Source organism: Argentina silus, assembly GCF_951799395.1.
Source record: "Argentina silus genome assembly, chromosome: 22".
NCBI lineage: Eukaryota > Metazoa > Chordata > Actinopteri > Argentiniformes > Argentinidae > Argentina > Argentina silus.
In genome coordinates, this window is record NC_139676.1 from 9,118,659 (window position 1) to 9,132,040 (window position 13,382).

At 47.7% G+C, this 13,382-nt stretch overlaps 1 protein-coding gene across 4 annotated transcripts in view; it reads right to left on the minus strand.

Annotated features, from left to right (window-relative positions):
- Positions 1-216: 216 nt before the first annotated feature.
- add3a (adducin 3 (gamma) a) overlaps positions 217-13,382 on the minus strand; it is an 85,800-nt gene continuing 72,634 nt past the window's right edge. For 3 of the 4 annotated variants that reach the window (XM_083693984.1, XM_083693985.1, XM_083693983.1), the window contains 7 exons: positions 12,040-12,222; positions 9,815-10,054; positions 8,949-9,065; positions 6,754-6,840; positions 5,032-5,155; positions 3,387-3,479; positions 217-2,171 (listed from right to left, as the gene is read on the minus strand). In XM_083693984.1, coding sequence (XP_083550110.1) covers positions 1,924-2,171; positions 3,387-3,479; positions 5,032-5,155; positions 6,754-6,840; positions 8,949-9,065; positions 9,815-10,054; positions 12,040-12,222 — 1,092 coding nt within the window. In that variant the 3' untranslated portion in view covers positions 217-1,923. The remainder of the gene's footprint in view (positions 2,172-3,386; positions 3,480-5,031; positions 5,156-6,753; positions 6,841-8,948; positions 9,066-9,814; positions 10,055-12,039; positions 12,223-13,382) is intronic. The other variant, XM_083693986.1, reaches the window with a different exon arrangement.

Consider the following 13,382-nt stretch of genomic DNA (forward strand, 5'->3'; position numbering starts at 1 on the left):
GGCGCTTATAAGCTGTTATAAGGGGTGACGTAGGAGTGGAATAAAAGGCCTAATGACACTCCTGGAGCAGTCCCATGCTGATTCAGATACGCCCGTGCAGGCAGATAAGATACTCAACCCTTGTCTCGTGATTATTAAAATATTGGAGAGAAAAATATATGGCTTTAAACACACACACAAACACACCAAGTAACAACATCGGCGTTTTTTTTCTTCTTTTTAACAGGAGATTCATTGTGTTGTTGTGGGAATAGTTGTTGTTGTTTTAATAGAGTTTACCACAATCGTGACACAAAATAGCAATGTTCTGACATAACTCAACTTTCCGAAACCTAAAATGTCTCCCGTACTCTACGTCTGCTTTCTACTGTACTTGCTCGATCTAACGCAACCTTGCCACTGTTCTAGAATCTCCTTCATTGGTGACATCACCTGCAACTACAATGTGTTACTATACCACAATAAAAGTGCAACACAATAAAATAAAAATATATAGTTAAAATCTATACCCACATAATCCAGTTCATATATCTCAGTTATATAGTTTATTTTTTGTAATCTGAACTAGAATATAATTTGAGAAACGAGGCGTCACTACAGGTACATAGTCAGCCATATAAATTCAGATCCTTGCGAAACATGCGTAACATTTGAATTCTCTGTAAAAGCATAGAAATGAGTATAAAACTGAGTGGACTAATACCAAATTCTGTGTTCAATTTTTTTTTTAAAAGAAAGAAGAAAGAAACAAAAACTAATATTATTTCATGAGATGACTCGTGTGCTGGATAATCTAAATGCGATTTAGAGTATTTAAACAATGATGCTTTCACTAAAACGTGATTGTTTTTTTTTCTTTTCTTCCTTTTAGTTTGGCAAAAAAATTAAATTAAGAGGAGAGAACCTTTAAAACAATAAAAAAAAATGCTACATGAGTTTGCAGAATGAGTCAGCTTCTCTTAGTGACGGGCGTCGGCCAATAGAGAGCCAGGTAGCCACAAGAGCCGACCAATGGAGCGCTAGACCCATTCACGTTCAAGAGAGCGAGAGAGAGAAAGAGAAAGGATGAGTGAGGGAGAACAGGTGAGAGAAAAAGAGAGTAAAGGAGAAAAAAAATATCACAAACCCCGTTACATTTCTGTTCTAAACCAGTTTTCCAGTGTGACTATCACTTTCTGTAACGTCTCTGATTGATGCTCCTATAGGCTGAAGTGACCAAAGCGTGAGTGGAAGTCGACCATAAATGATGGAAAAATATTAGCAGAAAAGAAGAACATGGTGGTTACTTTAACGGCCAGGAGTTCATGTATGTATTCTGTATGCTAACCGCCATGTATTTTGTGCACACTGATGCATATCTATACCTGCAAGTACTATTGGCTGATGATTATGAACTAGGAATACAGGTGGCGGTTTCAAATTCCATAATCAGCTATTGAACGGGAAGATTGTACACAGGAAGAGCCAGTTTTCCAGGATCTATGGGCTAATCTCAAATGACACCCTATACCCCTACAGAGTGCACTACTTAGGTCACAACATAGGGCAGACCAGAGGCCTAGGTAGTGCACACGTGAGACACAAGACCGTGCCTGCCCATGTTCGTTGCTGCTTTTAAATTCTAACCCCCCCCCCCCCCCTTAATTGATCCTGCACCACTGCAGAGGGAGAGATGACTTAAAAATAAGACCAATTCATCAAATCCCAGCCCCCTTATTTAATAGAACCATTTGTTTAAAAAAATAAAAAATAAAATAAAATTAAAAAAACGAGACCAAAAAAAAAGGACATTGAAACAAAACAAAAACCAAATAAAAACACAGACATACCAAAAAAAAAAAAAAAAAAGATGTAAAGTAGGTGCTGCCCCTCTTCTTTACTGAACTGTATCACCCCCCCCCCCCCAAAAAAAAAGAAAGCTCTCTAGGCCTCCGTTTTCTCTTTCTTTTTGTTCTTCTTGAGGAAGGACGGGGTGCGGAACTTCTTCTTCTTCTTGTTGGGGGACTTGGAGGGCGAGCCCTCGGGGGAGAGGGCCTCCTCGATCTTCTCCCCGGAGCGCACCATGATCTCCACGCTCTCCACGCTGGTGGTCAGCTGACTGACGCGCTTGCTGAGCTCCTCGTCCACGTCGCGGTCGTCCTTGCCGTTCAGCATCAGGCCCGTGTGGTTCTCTGTGGCGGGGGCGGAGGAGGCGAGAGGGAGGAGGTCAGAGAAGGTAGAAGACAACAACAACAACAACAACACCACCACCACCACCAGGCATCCCATGATAACCTCACCACCAGTGTGATATTGTGTCATGAATGAGTTTAAACACGACTACTTATGGCGCCTCACTTCCACCTGGACCGTCTAGGGTGTGCTAGTTTATAGCCATCAACAAACTTTTTGGAATTTAACGTTATCTACGTGATCCACTTCCTGTTTCTTCACTGTTCAAAGAGCGACTATTAATATGTCTGAGCTGACGGTTGACTAAATAAGGTCTCCCTCACAAGGAAGTGTGTCACTGCCTCTATTCTCCTAATGTGTGTGTGTGTGTGTGTGTATACTAGCTTGTGTGTGTGTGTGTGTGTGTGTGTGCGTGTATACTAGCTTGTGTGTGTGTGTGTGTGTGTATGTGTGTGTGTGTGTGTGCATGTAAAGCGTCTGCTTGGATAATGCCCTGTTTGCTCTGATGTAAGCTCAGAAGAGAGAATAGGGGACGTAAGCATCCTGTTACTGTGTTGAAGAGCATTCCATTCAAGGGCCGGCTCAGTCCTTTTCATCTACAACCATGGAGGGGGACGGCACAACAATTGACCTGTTTTGACTACAGAAGACAAACTGGTTGACCTCAATAACGGTGTCATAAATTACGTGATCTGGCCGAGCCAATTTGTGGTGGAGATTGGAGATAACTAATGGACGTTCCTGTGGTTGACTGTGTGTGTGTGTGTGTGTGTGTGTGTGTGTGTGCGTGTGTGTGCATCAAAGGGAAGGGACAGGAAATATATTAAAGTCATTGTTGACCGTGTGTGTGTGTGCGCGCGCGGACTGTGTGTGTGTGTGTGTGTGTGTGTGTGTGTGTGTGCGTGTATGTGTGCGTGTGTGTAACTCATTGTTTACTATGCATATTCTGGGGAACTGAGATTTTAAGGAACTGACATGAGATAAACAATCACGGTCACTTCCAACAAACCTTTGACTCAGATAAAACACTACTTTGATCGGAAGCGCCACCAAAATATACTTTGTTTCGTAAAGGACAACCATAGAAAAGCTGGTGCACACACACACACACACACACACACACACACACAAACACACATGCAAAACAAACACACCACAAATACATTTGAACACATTTCATAACAGTTCTCTCTCTCTCTCGTTCTCTGTGATACCTTCTTTAGCTGGAGTTATTTGCGGGGACTGAGTTTGGGACAAAGACTGAGAGAGTGTAGAGGCGTCGTCCGAGGTTAGATCGTGCTCGCCATCTGCGGGAGGGGGGGGGTGAGGTGAGGGTGGGGGTGGGGGGGATTCAGGTTGGAAGGTGAGGGATAAAGGGGGTGAGGATGAAGGGGTGAGGATGAAAGGGTGAGGTTGAAGGGGTGGGGGGGGTGAAGGGGGTGAGGATGAAGGGGTGAGGATGAAAGGGTGAGGTTGAAGGGGTGAGGGGGGTGAAGGGGGGGGAGGGTGTGAGAGATTAGTGGTCACAGACAGGTTAGAGACGAGACATAGATGCACAGCTGTTTTTCTCCGAGCTTGGCGGTCAAACTGCGGTCATTGGTCATCTGTCAGTTGTGCATGCACTGTAACGGTATGGGCACGCCCATACTGGGGTACACAGAATGTACCACGGTAAGACAGAGGGAGGCTACAGGGGCTAGTGGGACACATTTCAGGTACTGTATAAAGCAGGTGGAGGCTGTTGGAGGTAGAAATCGTACCGGTAAAATGGTATCATTCCCCCATTCCAGTCCATGCATTACAATGAGCCCGTCCTCCGATTTCTACCTCCACCAGCCTCCCCTGGTATACAGAACACTAAATACTTGATAGATACTGCACTCTAGTAGCACGTGACTGTTGAGGTATTGTTTCTAACGATTATTAAGGGTAATTCACACTGTAGCAGGTGTCATTAGTAAGTGTGCATCAATCCAGTGCCATTTCAACACATATTTCATGTCATTATCAAGTTCACATTCACACATTCAATGAACGGTGGTGTCATTCACGGTGATTAACTAATCCTTGGGCATGCCAGTGTACTGTACAGGCAACACACAGCATCGCTTGAGAGTGAGAACAGCAAAACATGCATTGAGGGGGTACAGCAGTAGAGACAGACATCATATCGAACATGTACCCAGATGGGACTCTTGAGGGAGTGTGTTGGTGGGTGGGTGTTTGTGTGTGTGTTGCGTGCGTTCCCGGGTGACACTGTCATGGTAACCGGTCCCACTCCTATCGGGGGTGTGAAAACCCTGCTGTGGGCCAGTCTGTCGGCCATCTTAGATACAGCGTTAGCCTAGCCCGCGGCGCGCTAGCTAGCCCACTTGCTGCACACACACACACACACACACACACACACACTGTAGACAACGTAGGCGTGACTCGGGGTGTGTATGTATGTATGTAGGCTACTGTTCTCTCGCCTTCCATTTGGTATTGATTTGTCCCCTTCTCCCCCCCCCTTCATAAAGCATTTGGGATAGCTGGCCGCTAATTTGATTAGCATTGACGAGTGTACCCCACATGGATGGGACATGAGGGAAGGGGGGGGGGGGGGGGGGGGCCTTGGGAACAACAGGAATACTAATGGTTAGATAAATGCTAAAAGGATCAAGGATGTGCTTGGAAGTCCCAGGGAGGAATTGTTTTGGGAATACTGTGACGATGATAGGCTCAAGGTTACTTAGGCCCGTGGGATAGTTAGGTTGTTTGGTTGGCTGTAATCATGAAGTCACCCTGTTCTGTGTGGTTTCAAATGTACAGTGTGTGTGTGTGTGTGTGTGTGTGTGTGTGTGTGTGTGTGTGTCTCACCGTTGAATCCGAGCTGCCTCCTCTCGACGTTCTTCTTGTACTCCTCCATCTCCTTCTCAGACAGCTGACTGAAGGGGTTGGGTGGCAGGGGAACCATCTGGTCCTCCTCCGATGCCACGTAGGGCTGGGGAGAGGACGGGGGGAGAGAGGGGTCAGCATGGGACTGCACACACACACACGCACACACACACACACACACGCACACGCACACGCACACGCACACGCATACAGGCGAATGTCATAGAAACAGAGAGCAATAAAAAAAAACACAAGCACACACATTCATGCTTCTAACTTACAAACACACATAAGGACATATTTCACAATAGTGTTACATAATACAGGGTTACATAATAGTGTGTGAATATACAAACTCATGCCAGAGTGTATTCATTTTAAACACACAAAGACATGTACACATACAACGGAGGAGACATGGTAAATACTAGTCTGAACATGTTAGTGCCGATATCAAACACATGGCAAAACCAATGAGAGACTGGTCACACACTAGAATGCAGTCACACACTAGAACGCAGTCACACACTAGAACACCGTCACACACTAGAACACCGTCACACACTAGAACGCCGTCACACACTAGAACGCAGTCACACACTAGAACGCCGTCACACACTAGAACGCAGTCACACACTAGAACGCCGTCACACACTAGAACGCCGTCACACACTAGAACGCAGTCACACACTAGAACGCCGTCACACACTAGAACGCTGTCACACAAAGTCACACACTAGAACGTTTAATTTCATAACAATCATGTGACGAAGGAGAAACAGCAGTCCCGTCATCGGGACTTTTTTTTGTCATGCTTTCACTTTCAATTCAACTCCACAACACACACTCAATGTGCCAACAACGGAAAAAGGCTGAGATACACCGAGATTACCTTTGGTTTACCATGTAGGTCGGAGATGAAGACGCAATAAAACAACAGCACTCTCATGCATTTATGTGATCAAAGTCGACAAAGTACACTGAGACTGAAACTATGTAAAAAAACAACCACACCACCACTGCACACTGTAGCATTCACAACAAACACCTGTCGGGAGTATTACCTTTACCCGCACCTGATCCTTCAACACAAAACACACACCAGGTGGACAATATTAACATACCATCAAACACCTCATGTTAATTCCACTGAATCTAAACCATACCACAGGGAGATCATAGACTCAAGTTGCAGTTGTGGCCTGTTGATGGCTCATGTGATTAGCACCACCTACTGGTGAATATTGGTTACATGAGGTGACTCCTGCATACAGTAGGTGCTATTGGATGACTATATATATAGTGGATGGATCATATTGTATTTATTAGCACACAATGAAATGACAAAACAGTGAAAGAATAAAATTGATTAATAAAAGTGCAGGTGAGGTAAGAAACCCGTCTAGGGTTTTATATTAAAACCTCACCATAACGTCAAGGTTCAATGAGAAAAGAAAACAACTTCTCAAAACGCATTGGAGGGTTAGGGTTAGGGTTAAGGTTAGGGTTAGGGTTAAGGCCCCAGATTCCTCCCTTTAGGGTTAGGGTTAAGGCCCCAGATTCCTCCCTTTAGGGTTAGGGTTAAGGCCCCAGATTCCTCCCTTTAGGGTTAGGGCCCCAGATTCCTCCCTTTAGACCTTCTCCTCCCACGTAAGACTTTTGATATTCGACCGTTGTCATGCGTTGCTCAGCGGTGATGCTCACCTGTCGAGGCTCGTCCACGGGGATGCCGGCCAGGTGCTGAGAGCGAGGTCCTGACGTCATCATGTCAAACCTGTTCTGATCTCGGATCTGGGATTGGACACACACACACACACACACACACACACACACACACACACACACACACACACACACACACACACAGTGACATCATCAGTCTTGTAGCAGTGCATTTCAGCAGCGGTGCTGATTGGGTGATGGAAGGCAGAGGGGGCAGTTGATAGCCAATAAACAGATAAGATAGGGTCCTACAGTAGTGAATATATATTCCCGCACTCCGAATGGTATGAAACACACTTGTTTGATACAATTTCTAATTCCATGCATTACAATGAGCCTGTCCTCCAATTTCTACCTCCACCAGCCTCCAACATCGGAGTACGACGTTGACGCCCACACAAAGGCTGACCTAATGAAAGACCTGCATTGTTTTCCACCATGGTGAACCACAGGATCTGGGACAGGTTGGTCTGACTCACTGGCCTCACACCTCATAGGCCCCTGCCCCTACGGGTCATTCTGGCTTACTTACTCTGACACCGATCCTAGATCTGTGCCTGAGGGCAGCTTCTACACCTAGCTGTAAAAGCCTATCTGTAAAAGCCTAGCTGTAAAAGCCTAGCTGTAAAAGCCTAGGTGTAGAAGCCTAGCTGTAAAAGCCTAAGTGTAGGAGCCTAGGTGTAGGAGCCTAGGTGTAGAAGCCTAGGTGTAGAAGCCTAGGTGTAGGAGCCTAGGTGTAGAAGCCTAGGTGTAGGAGCCTAGGTGTAGAAGCCTAGCTGTAAAAGCCTAGGTGTAGGAGCCTAGGTGTAGAAGCCTAGGTGTAGGAGCCTAGGTGTAGAAGCCTAGGTGTAGAAGCCTAGCTGTAAAAGCCTAGGTGTAGGAGCCTAGGTGTAGAAGCCTAGGTGTAGGAGCCTAGGTGTAGAAGCCTAGGTGTAGAAGCCTAGGTGTAGGAGCCTAGGTGTAGAAGCCTAGGTGTAGAAGCCTAGGTGTAGGAGCCTAGGTGTAGAAGCCTAGGTGTAGGAGCCTAGGTGTAGGAGCCTAGGTGTAGGAGCCTAGGTGTAGGAGCCTAGGTGTAGAAGCCTAGGTGTAGGAGCCTAGGTGTAGAAGCCTAGGTGTAGGAGCCTAGGTGTAGGAGCCTAGGTGTAGGAGCCTAGGTGTAGAAGCCTAGGTGTAGGAGCCTAGGTGTAGAAGCCTAGGTGTAGAAGCCTAGGTGTAGGAGCCTAGGTGTAGAAGCCTAGGTGTAGGAGCCTAGGTGTAGGAGCCTAGGTGTAGAAGCCTAGGTGTAGGAGCCTAGGTGTAGGAGCCTAGGTGTAGAAGCCTAGGTGTAGGAGCCTAGGTGTAGAAGCCTAGGTGTAGAAGCCTAGGTGTAGGAGCCTAGGTGTAGGAGCCTAGGTGTAGAAGCCTAGGTGTAGAAGCCTAGGTGTAGGAGCCTAGGTGTAGGAGCCTAGGTGTAGAAGCCTAGGTGTAGAAGCCTAGGTGTAGGAGCCTAGGTGTAGAAGCCTAGGTGTAGAAGCCTAGGTGTAGGAGCCTAGGTGTAGAAGCCTAGGTGTAGAAGCCTAGGTGTAGGAGCCTAGGTGTAGGAGCCTAGGTGTAGAAGCCTAGGTGTAGGAGCCTAGGTGTAGGAGCCTAGGTGTAGGAGCCTAGGTGTAGAAGCCTAGGTGTAGAAGCCTAGGTGTAGAAGGTGTAGGAGCCTAGGTGTAGAAGCCTAGGTGTAGGAGCCTAGGTGTAGAAGCCTAGGTGTAGGAGCCTAGGTGTAGAAGCCTAGGTGTAGAAGCCTAGGTGTAGAAGCCTAGGTGTAGAAGCCTAGGTGTAGAAGCCTAGGTGTAGAAGGTGTAGGAGCCTAGGTGTAGAAGCCTAGGTGTAGAAGCCTAGGTGTAGAAGCCTAGGTGTAGAAGCCTAGGTGTAGGAGCCTAGGTGTAGGAGCCTAGGTGTAGAAGCCTAAGTGTAGGAGCCTAGGTGTAGGAGCCTAGGTGTAGAAGCTGTAGGAGCCTAGGTGTAGAAGCCTAGGTGTAGAAGCCTAGGTGTAGAAGCCTAGGTGTAGGAGCCTAGGTGTAGGAGCCTAGGTGTAGAAGCCTAGGTGTAGAAGCCTAGGTGTAGAAGCCTAGGTGTAGGAGCCTAGGTGTAGAAGCCTAGGTGTAGAAGCTGTAGAGGTACGGTCATTGGGGGGTCAGACTTACTTTGTTTCTCTTCGCCAGCACTTCACTGGGGTTTGTGTTCATCGGGACAAACTGATTGGCGTCCTCGATTCGGATTGGGGTGCCGCTGTTGTTGCCCGCTTCCTCCGACTTCATCCACTGCGAGAGGGAGATCAAACGAAGGCAAATCAGACGCACACAAAATGCAGACATTCTGAGCGATCCCTCTCTTTCTCTCTCTATTTCAATACCATTTTGACGTCATTGTAGAGTAGACGGACACAGTTTAATATCCTGAATATGTAGTTCTCCAGTCTACCACAAGAGGGCAGCGTAACATAAGACCTGGCCATATGTATGTCTATGGGGTCCGGCTCTTTAAGATTTCAACAGTGAATGTGTGGAGAGGAGAAAGTGGGTCAAATTGGTTCCAGCTAAGACTAAATCCTCCAAAACACTAGGAAACATGAGAAAAGCCGATGCATGCGATTGAGTGTGATTCTATGTGTAAGCTTTTGATCTATGCGTGTTTATGGATTTGAACACAGCGGCAGCTGCTATGTCTCTGTGTGTGTGTGCATGTATACACACACCCACACACACGCCCGCCCACCCACCCACACACACGCCTACCTACCCACCCACACACCTACATCTTTGGGCGTTAAGATGTTTGATCCACACAGACTTGTGCACACCAACATAACCACACCCACACCAACACAACCACACCCACACAACCACCCACTCACACCCACAACCACACCCACACCCACAACCACAACCACCATCCACACCCACCACCCACACCCACCACCCACACCCACACCCACACACACACACACCCACACACACACAACCACACCCACACCCACCACACCCACACCCACAACCACACCCACACCCACCATGGTCCGGGAGCGTTCGTCGCTGTCCACGTTGACCTTCATGTAGCTGTTGGGGGAGTTGAGCCAGCGGGTCTTCTCCCTCTGCTGTCTCTGCTGCAGGAACTTGAAGGGCAGCCGGGCGGCGCCCTCGTCCTCCTCGAACATGAACGCCGTCACCGTGGCCGGGATCTCCACGTCGCTCTTGTGCCGCGGCTTCTCCCGCACGATGGGGTGCCGGTAGGCGTAGCCCGTCCGGTAGCCCTGCATGGACACGGAATGACACCGTCAGTCGATGAATCGATCGACCTTAAAGTGAGATGTGACTTCATGACAAATGCTTTTTGTCATAAAGTGCTTAATAAGCTGCAACCCGGAGAAACAGCAAGGGGCAAGAAAACAATGGATGGTACACTGGATGATACCCTAAAGACCTCTTCACCCCCACTACCCCCCCTGTACTAACCCTAACCCCAACCCTTGAGACCTCTTCACCCCCACTTCCCCCCTGTACAAGTTCTCTCCTGTTAATAAAAAAATAAAATAAAAAATAAAAATTACGACTGCCAATGGCCCCTGGTGTGAGCATTGATTACTTTGTCTTATGATGACTGTTGGATAGATGATTCACTTAAATGTATTTGTTGTAAATCGCTTTGGATAAAGGCGTCTGCTGGAGGATGGAGAGTCGTGGACGCTGAAGTTCAGTAAGAGCAGTCACTTCTCTCTCTCACGTCATGCATCACACAGACATGGACCACGCAGACTCAGACATGGACCACACAGACTCAGACATGGACCACGCAGACTCAGACATGGACCTTAGACCTTCTCTCTTATAATGTGTTTTGGAGGTGGACAGACTATTGGAACGCACCCCAGTGTCTCTGCAATCCCAGAGTTCCCCCTGCGGCCTGGGAGGAGGGGAAGAGGGGAGGATGGGAACACATTGCTGTGCCCAGAGGGTGTTCTGGCATCAGGGACCTTACAGTCAGCTGAGACGCTTCCTGTCTGACTCTCCTCTCCCCTCCTCTCTCCCCCCCCTCTCTCTCTCCCTCTCTCACACACTTTATTGTTCCCTGTCTGCCTCTCCTCCCTCTCTAACTCCCCCCACTCTTCCATAACAGACAATCCTCTTTCTCCCCCCCCAAAAAAAAACTTAGGTGCACTTTTAACTTAGGTGTTGGTTCAACAGGGTTCCAAATTTCAACTGATCTCCATTCACGGGAAAACACAATCACATGAGGTTCTCGACCTGCCTGCGTCACCTGTGCTTCAGTATGGATTTATGCGCTCCAGTAGTTGCACAACACAGAATAAAATCACATCTGTGCCATATGCAGCTCTGAGGAACGGGCTTTTTATGAGCTGTGAGAGAAGACTGTTGATAAAGAGAATTCCCTCCTCGGGCCTCTGAGCGTATCCACAGACAAGAATAATGAGACAGCGAGGTAGACGCATTTGTGTTGTAAGAGATAGGAAAAATAAAGCACTATTTTATTATTTTTATTATTTTTGCTCCATATTGACTTACTCTACAGACACACGCACACACTCTCTCTCTCTCTCTCAGGCTGGCAGACTGACAGGCAGGGAGAGTTCCTAGACTCTGCAATCTGTTATTGAGGCTCTCAGAGAGTTCGAGAACCTCAGGCCCGGCCTACAGAGACCTCCACAGCTGCTCTGTGACGCACTAGATCCTCCATTCTCTCTCTCTCCCTCTCTCTCTCTCATTCCCGCACCCATCACATCCTCCCTATCTCTCCACTCCCACACCCCTCCTTTCATCCCTATCTCTCTCCCTCTCTCTCTCTCCCAGTGCCCTTTGGCACCACCAGGTCCAGCACAGGGTGTTAAAAACAGACACACTGAAGTCTAATCTGGAGAAGAGGAGTGAAAGACAGAGATGAGAGGTGGGTGGTGGGGGGGGGGGGTGGAGAGATCAAAGGAGAGCAGATACCAGAAACCCAGCAGACAGTAGAGAAACTAGAGTGAAAGTAGAGGTGATGAGGGAGGGACAGAGAGATAGAGGTAAAGAGATGGAAAGAGTGTCACACCAAGGCCTTTATAGAGCGCCACACACACACACACCCGCACGCGCAAGCTCTCACACACACACACACACGTGTGCAAGCTCTCTCACACACACACACACACACACACACACACACACACACACACACCAGTGCGCAAGCTCTCTCTCACACACACACACACACACACACACACACGTGTCTGACTCCACTCACCAGGTTGTCCAGCATCCTCATCAGGGACTCAAACTCCAGCTCCCCCACCTTCCACTTGTGCTGGGAGCCCAGGTTGACGCCGCCCCCTTCGCTCGCCGCCACGTTGAATGTCCGTGACTTGTACTTCTCCTGGTCCAGCACGATCAGGTTGTCTATGCTGCCAGCACACGAGAACGCATTAACCTGCGGGGGGGGTTAGGGTTAGGGGGGGGGGGGGGAGAAAAACATTAGAAAGAGGAGCATTCACCATCCATACTGAAAGAGACTTAGAAAATAGTCTAAAATAGACTTAGTATAGACTAAATATACTGTTGGGAAACATTTACTTTATGAAAAATTTGCATGCAAAAAAAGCATTTTCCAACCATTGAGAGACACACACTTTTTAAATGGAGAAATAACATTCCGGAACAATTCCAACAAAACATCCAACTCAAGCAAAATCAGTGGTGGAGAGGAGAGGCCGCTGAGGTCAGTCAAACAATGACTTCACAGTTATCTATCAACAACGAGAAGTTAGATCCAAAGAACACCATGAAACGTGAAATTGAAAAACTCAACCCTGGGAGATATTGGTGGATGTTATAAGATCACGGCCCCCCCAAGGACAAATGTTGGACGAGTCAAACATCGCTGGGGGTGGGGGGTTATTTTTAGATATTAAGCAGGGCTTTGCAGCGGTGGATTAATGTTTTGTTGGCCTGGTGGCCGAGATTCAAACAGGGATTTGGTACGCCTATTACTACAGGGACAACACCCACACTTGGGGTAATGTTTACCATATTGACCAACTACACACACGCACGCACACACACACACACACACATGCACACACACACCACACGCACACACACAAATGTGCACACGCACACACACATACACACACACACAAGGAAATAAAAAACAAAAACACAAGAAAAACACGTGCACGCACATGCACACACACATATCTCTTCACCTTTCAATGAACCCTGGACCTCTTCCTCATGTAACTAATAACAACATGACCTAGAGTGCATTTCCTGTTAGAAGACGTCACCAAGAAATCACGTGTTGGACCTGGGACAACACTACACCACAATGAGTCGGGCTGCGTTCCCTGATCAAACTCTAATAACGTTGTTGCTGCTGAGTTTTGAGAACGTGGGAACGTGGGATTTCACGGGGGAGAGCCATATTTAAATTTATAGAGGGTTGTTAAAAACACGGGTGGGGGGGGGGGGGGGGGGGGGGCAGCTGGAGTGAAAGAGCCTGGTACCAAAAACAAACAGATTACCCTAACGCCCCTCTCCTACATCCAAATGAAGGGAGGAACACCATTTGAAATTTGAATTTGTTTGTTC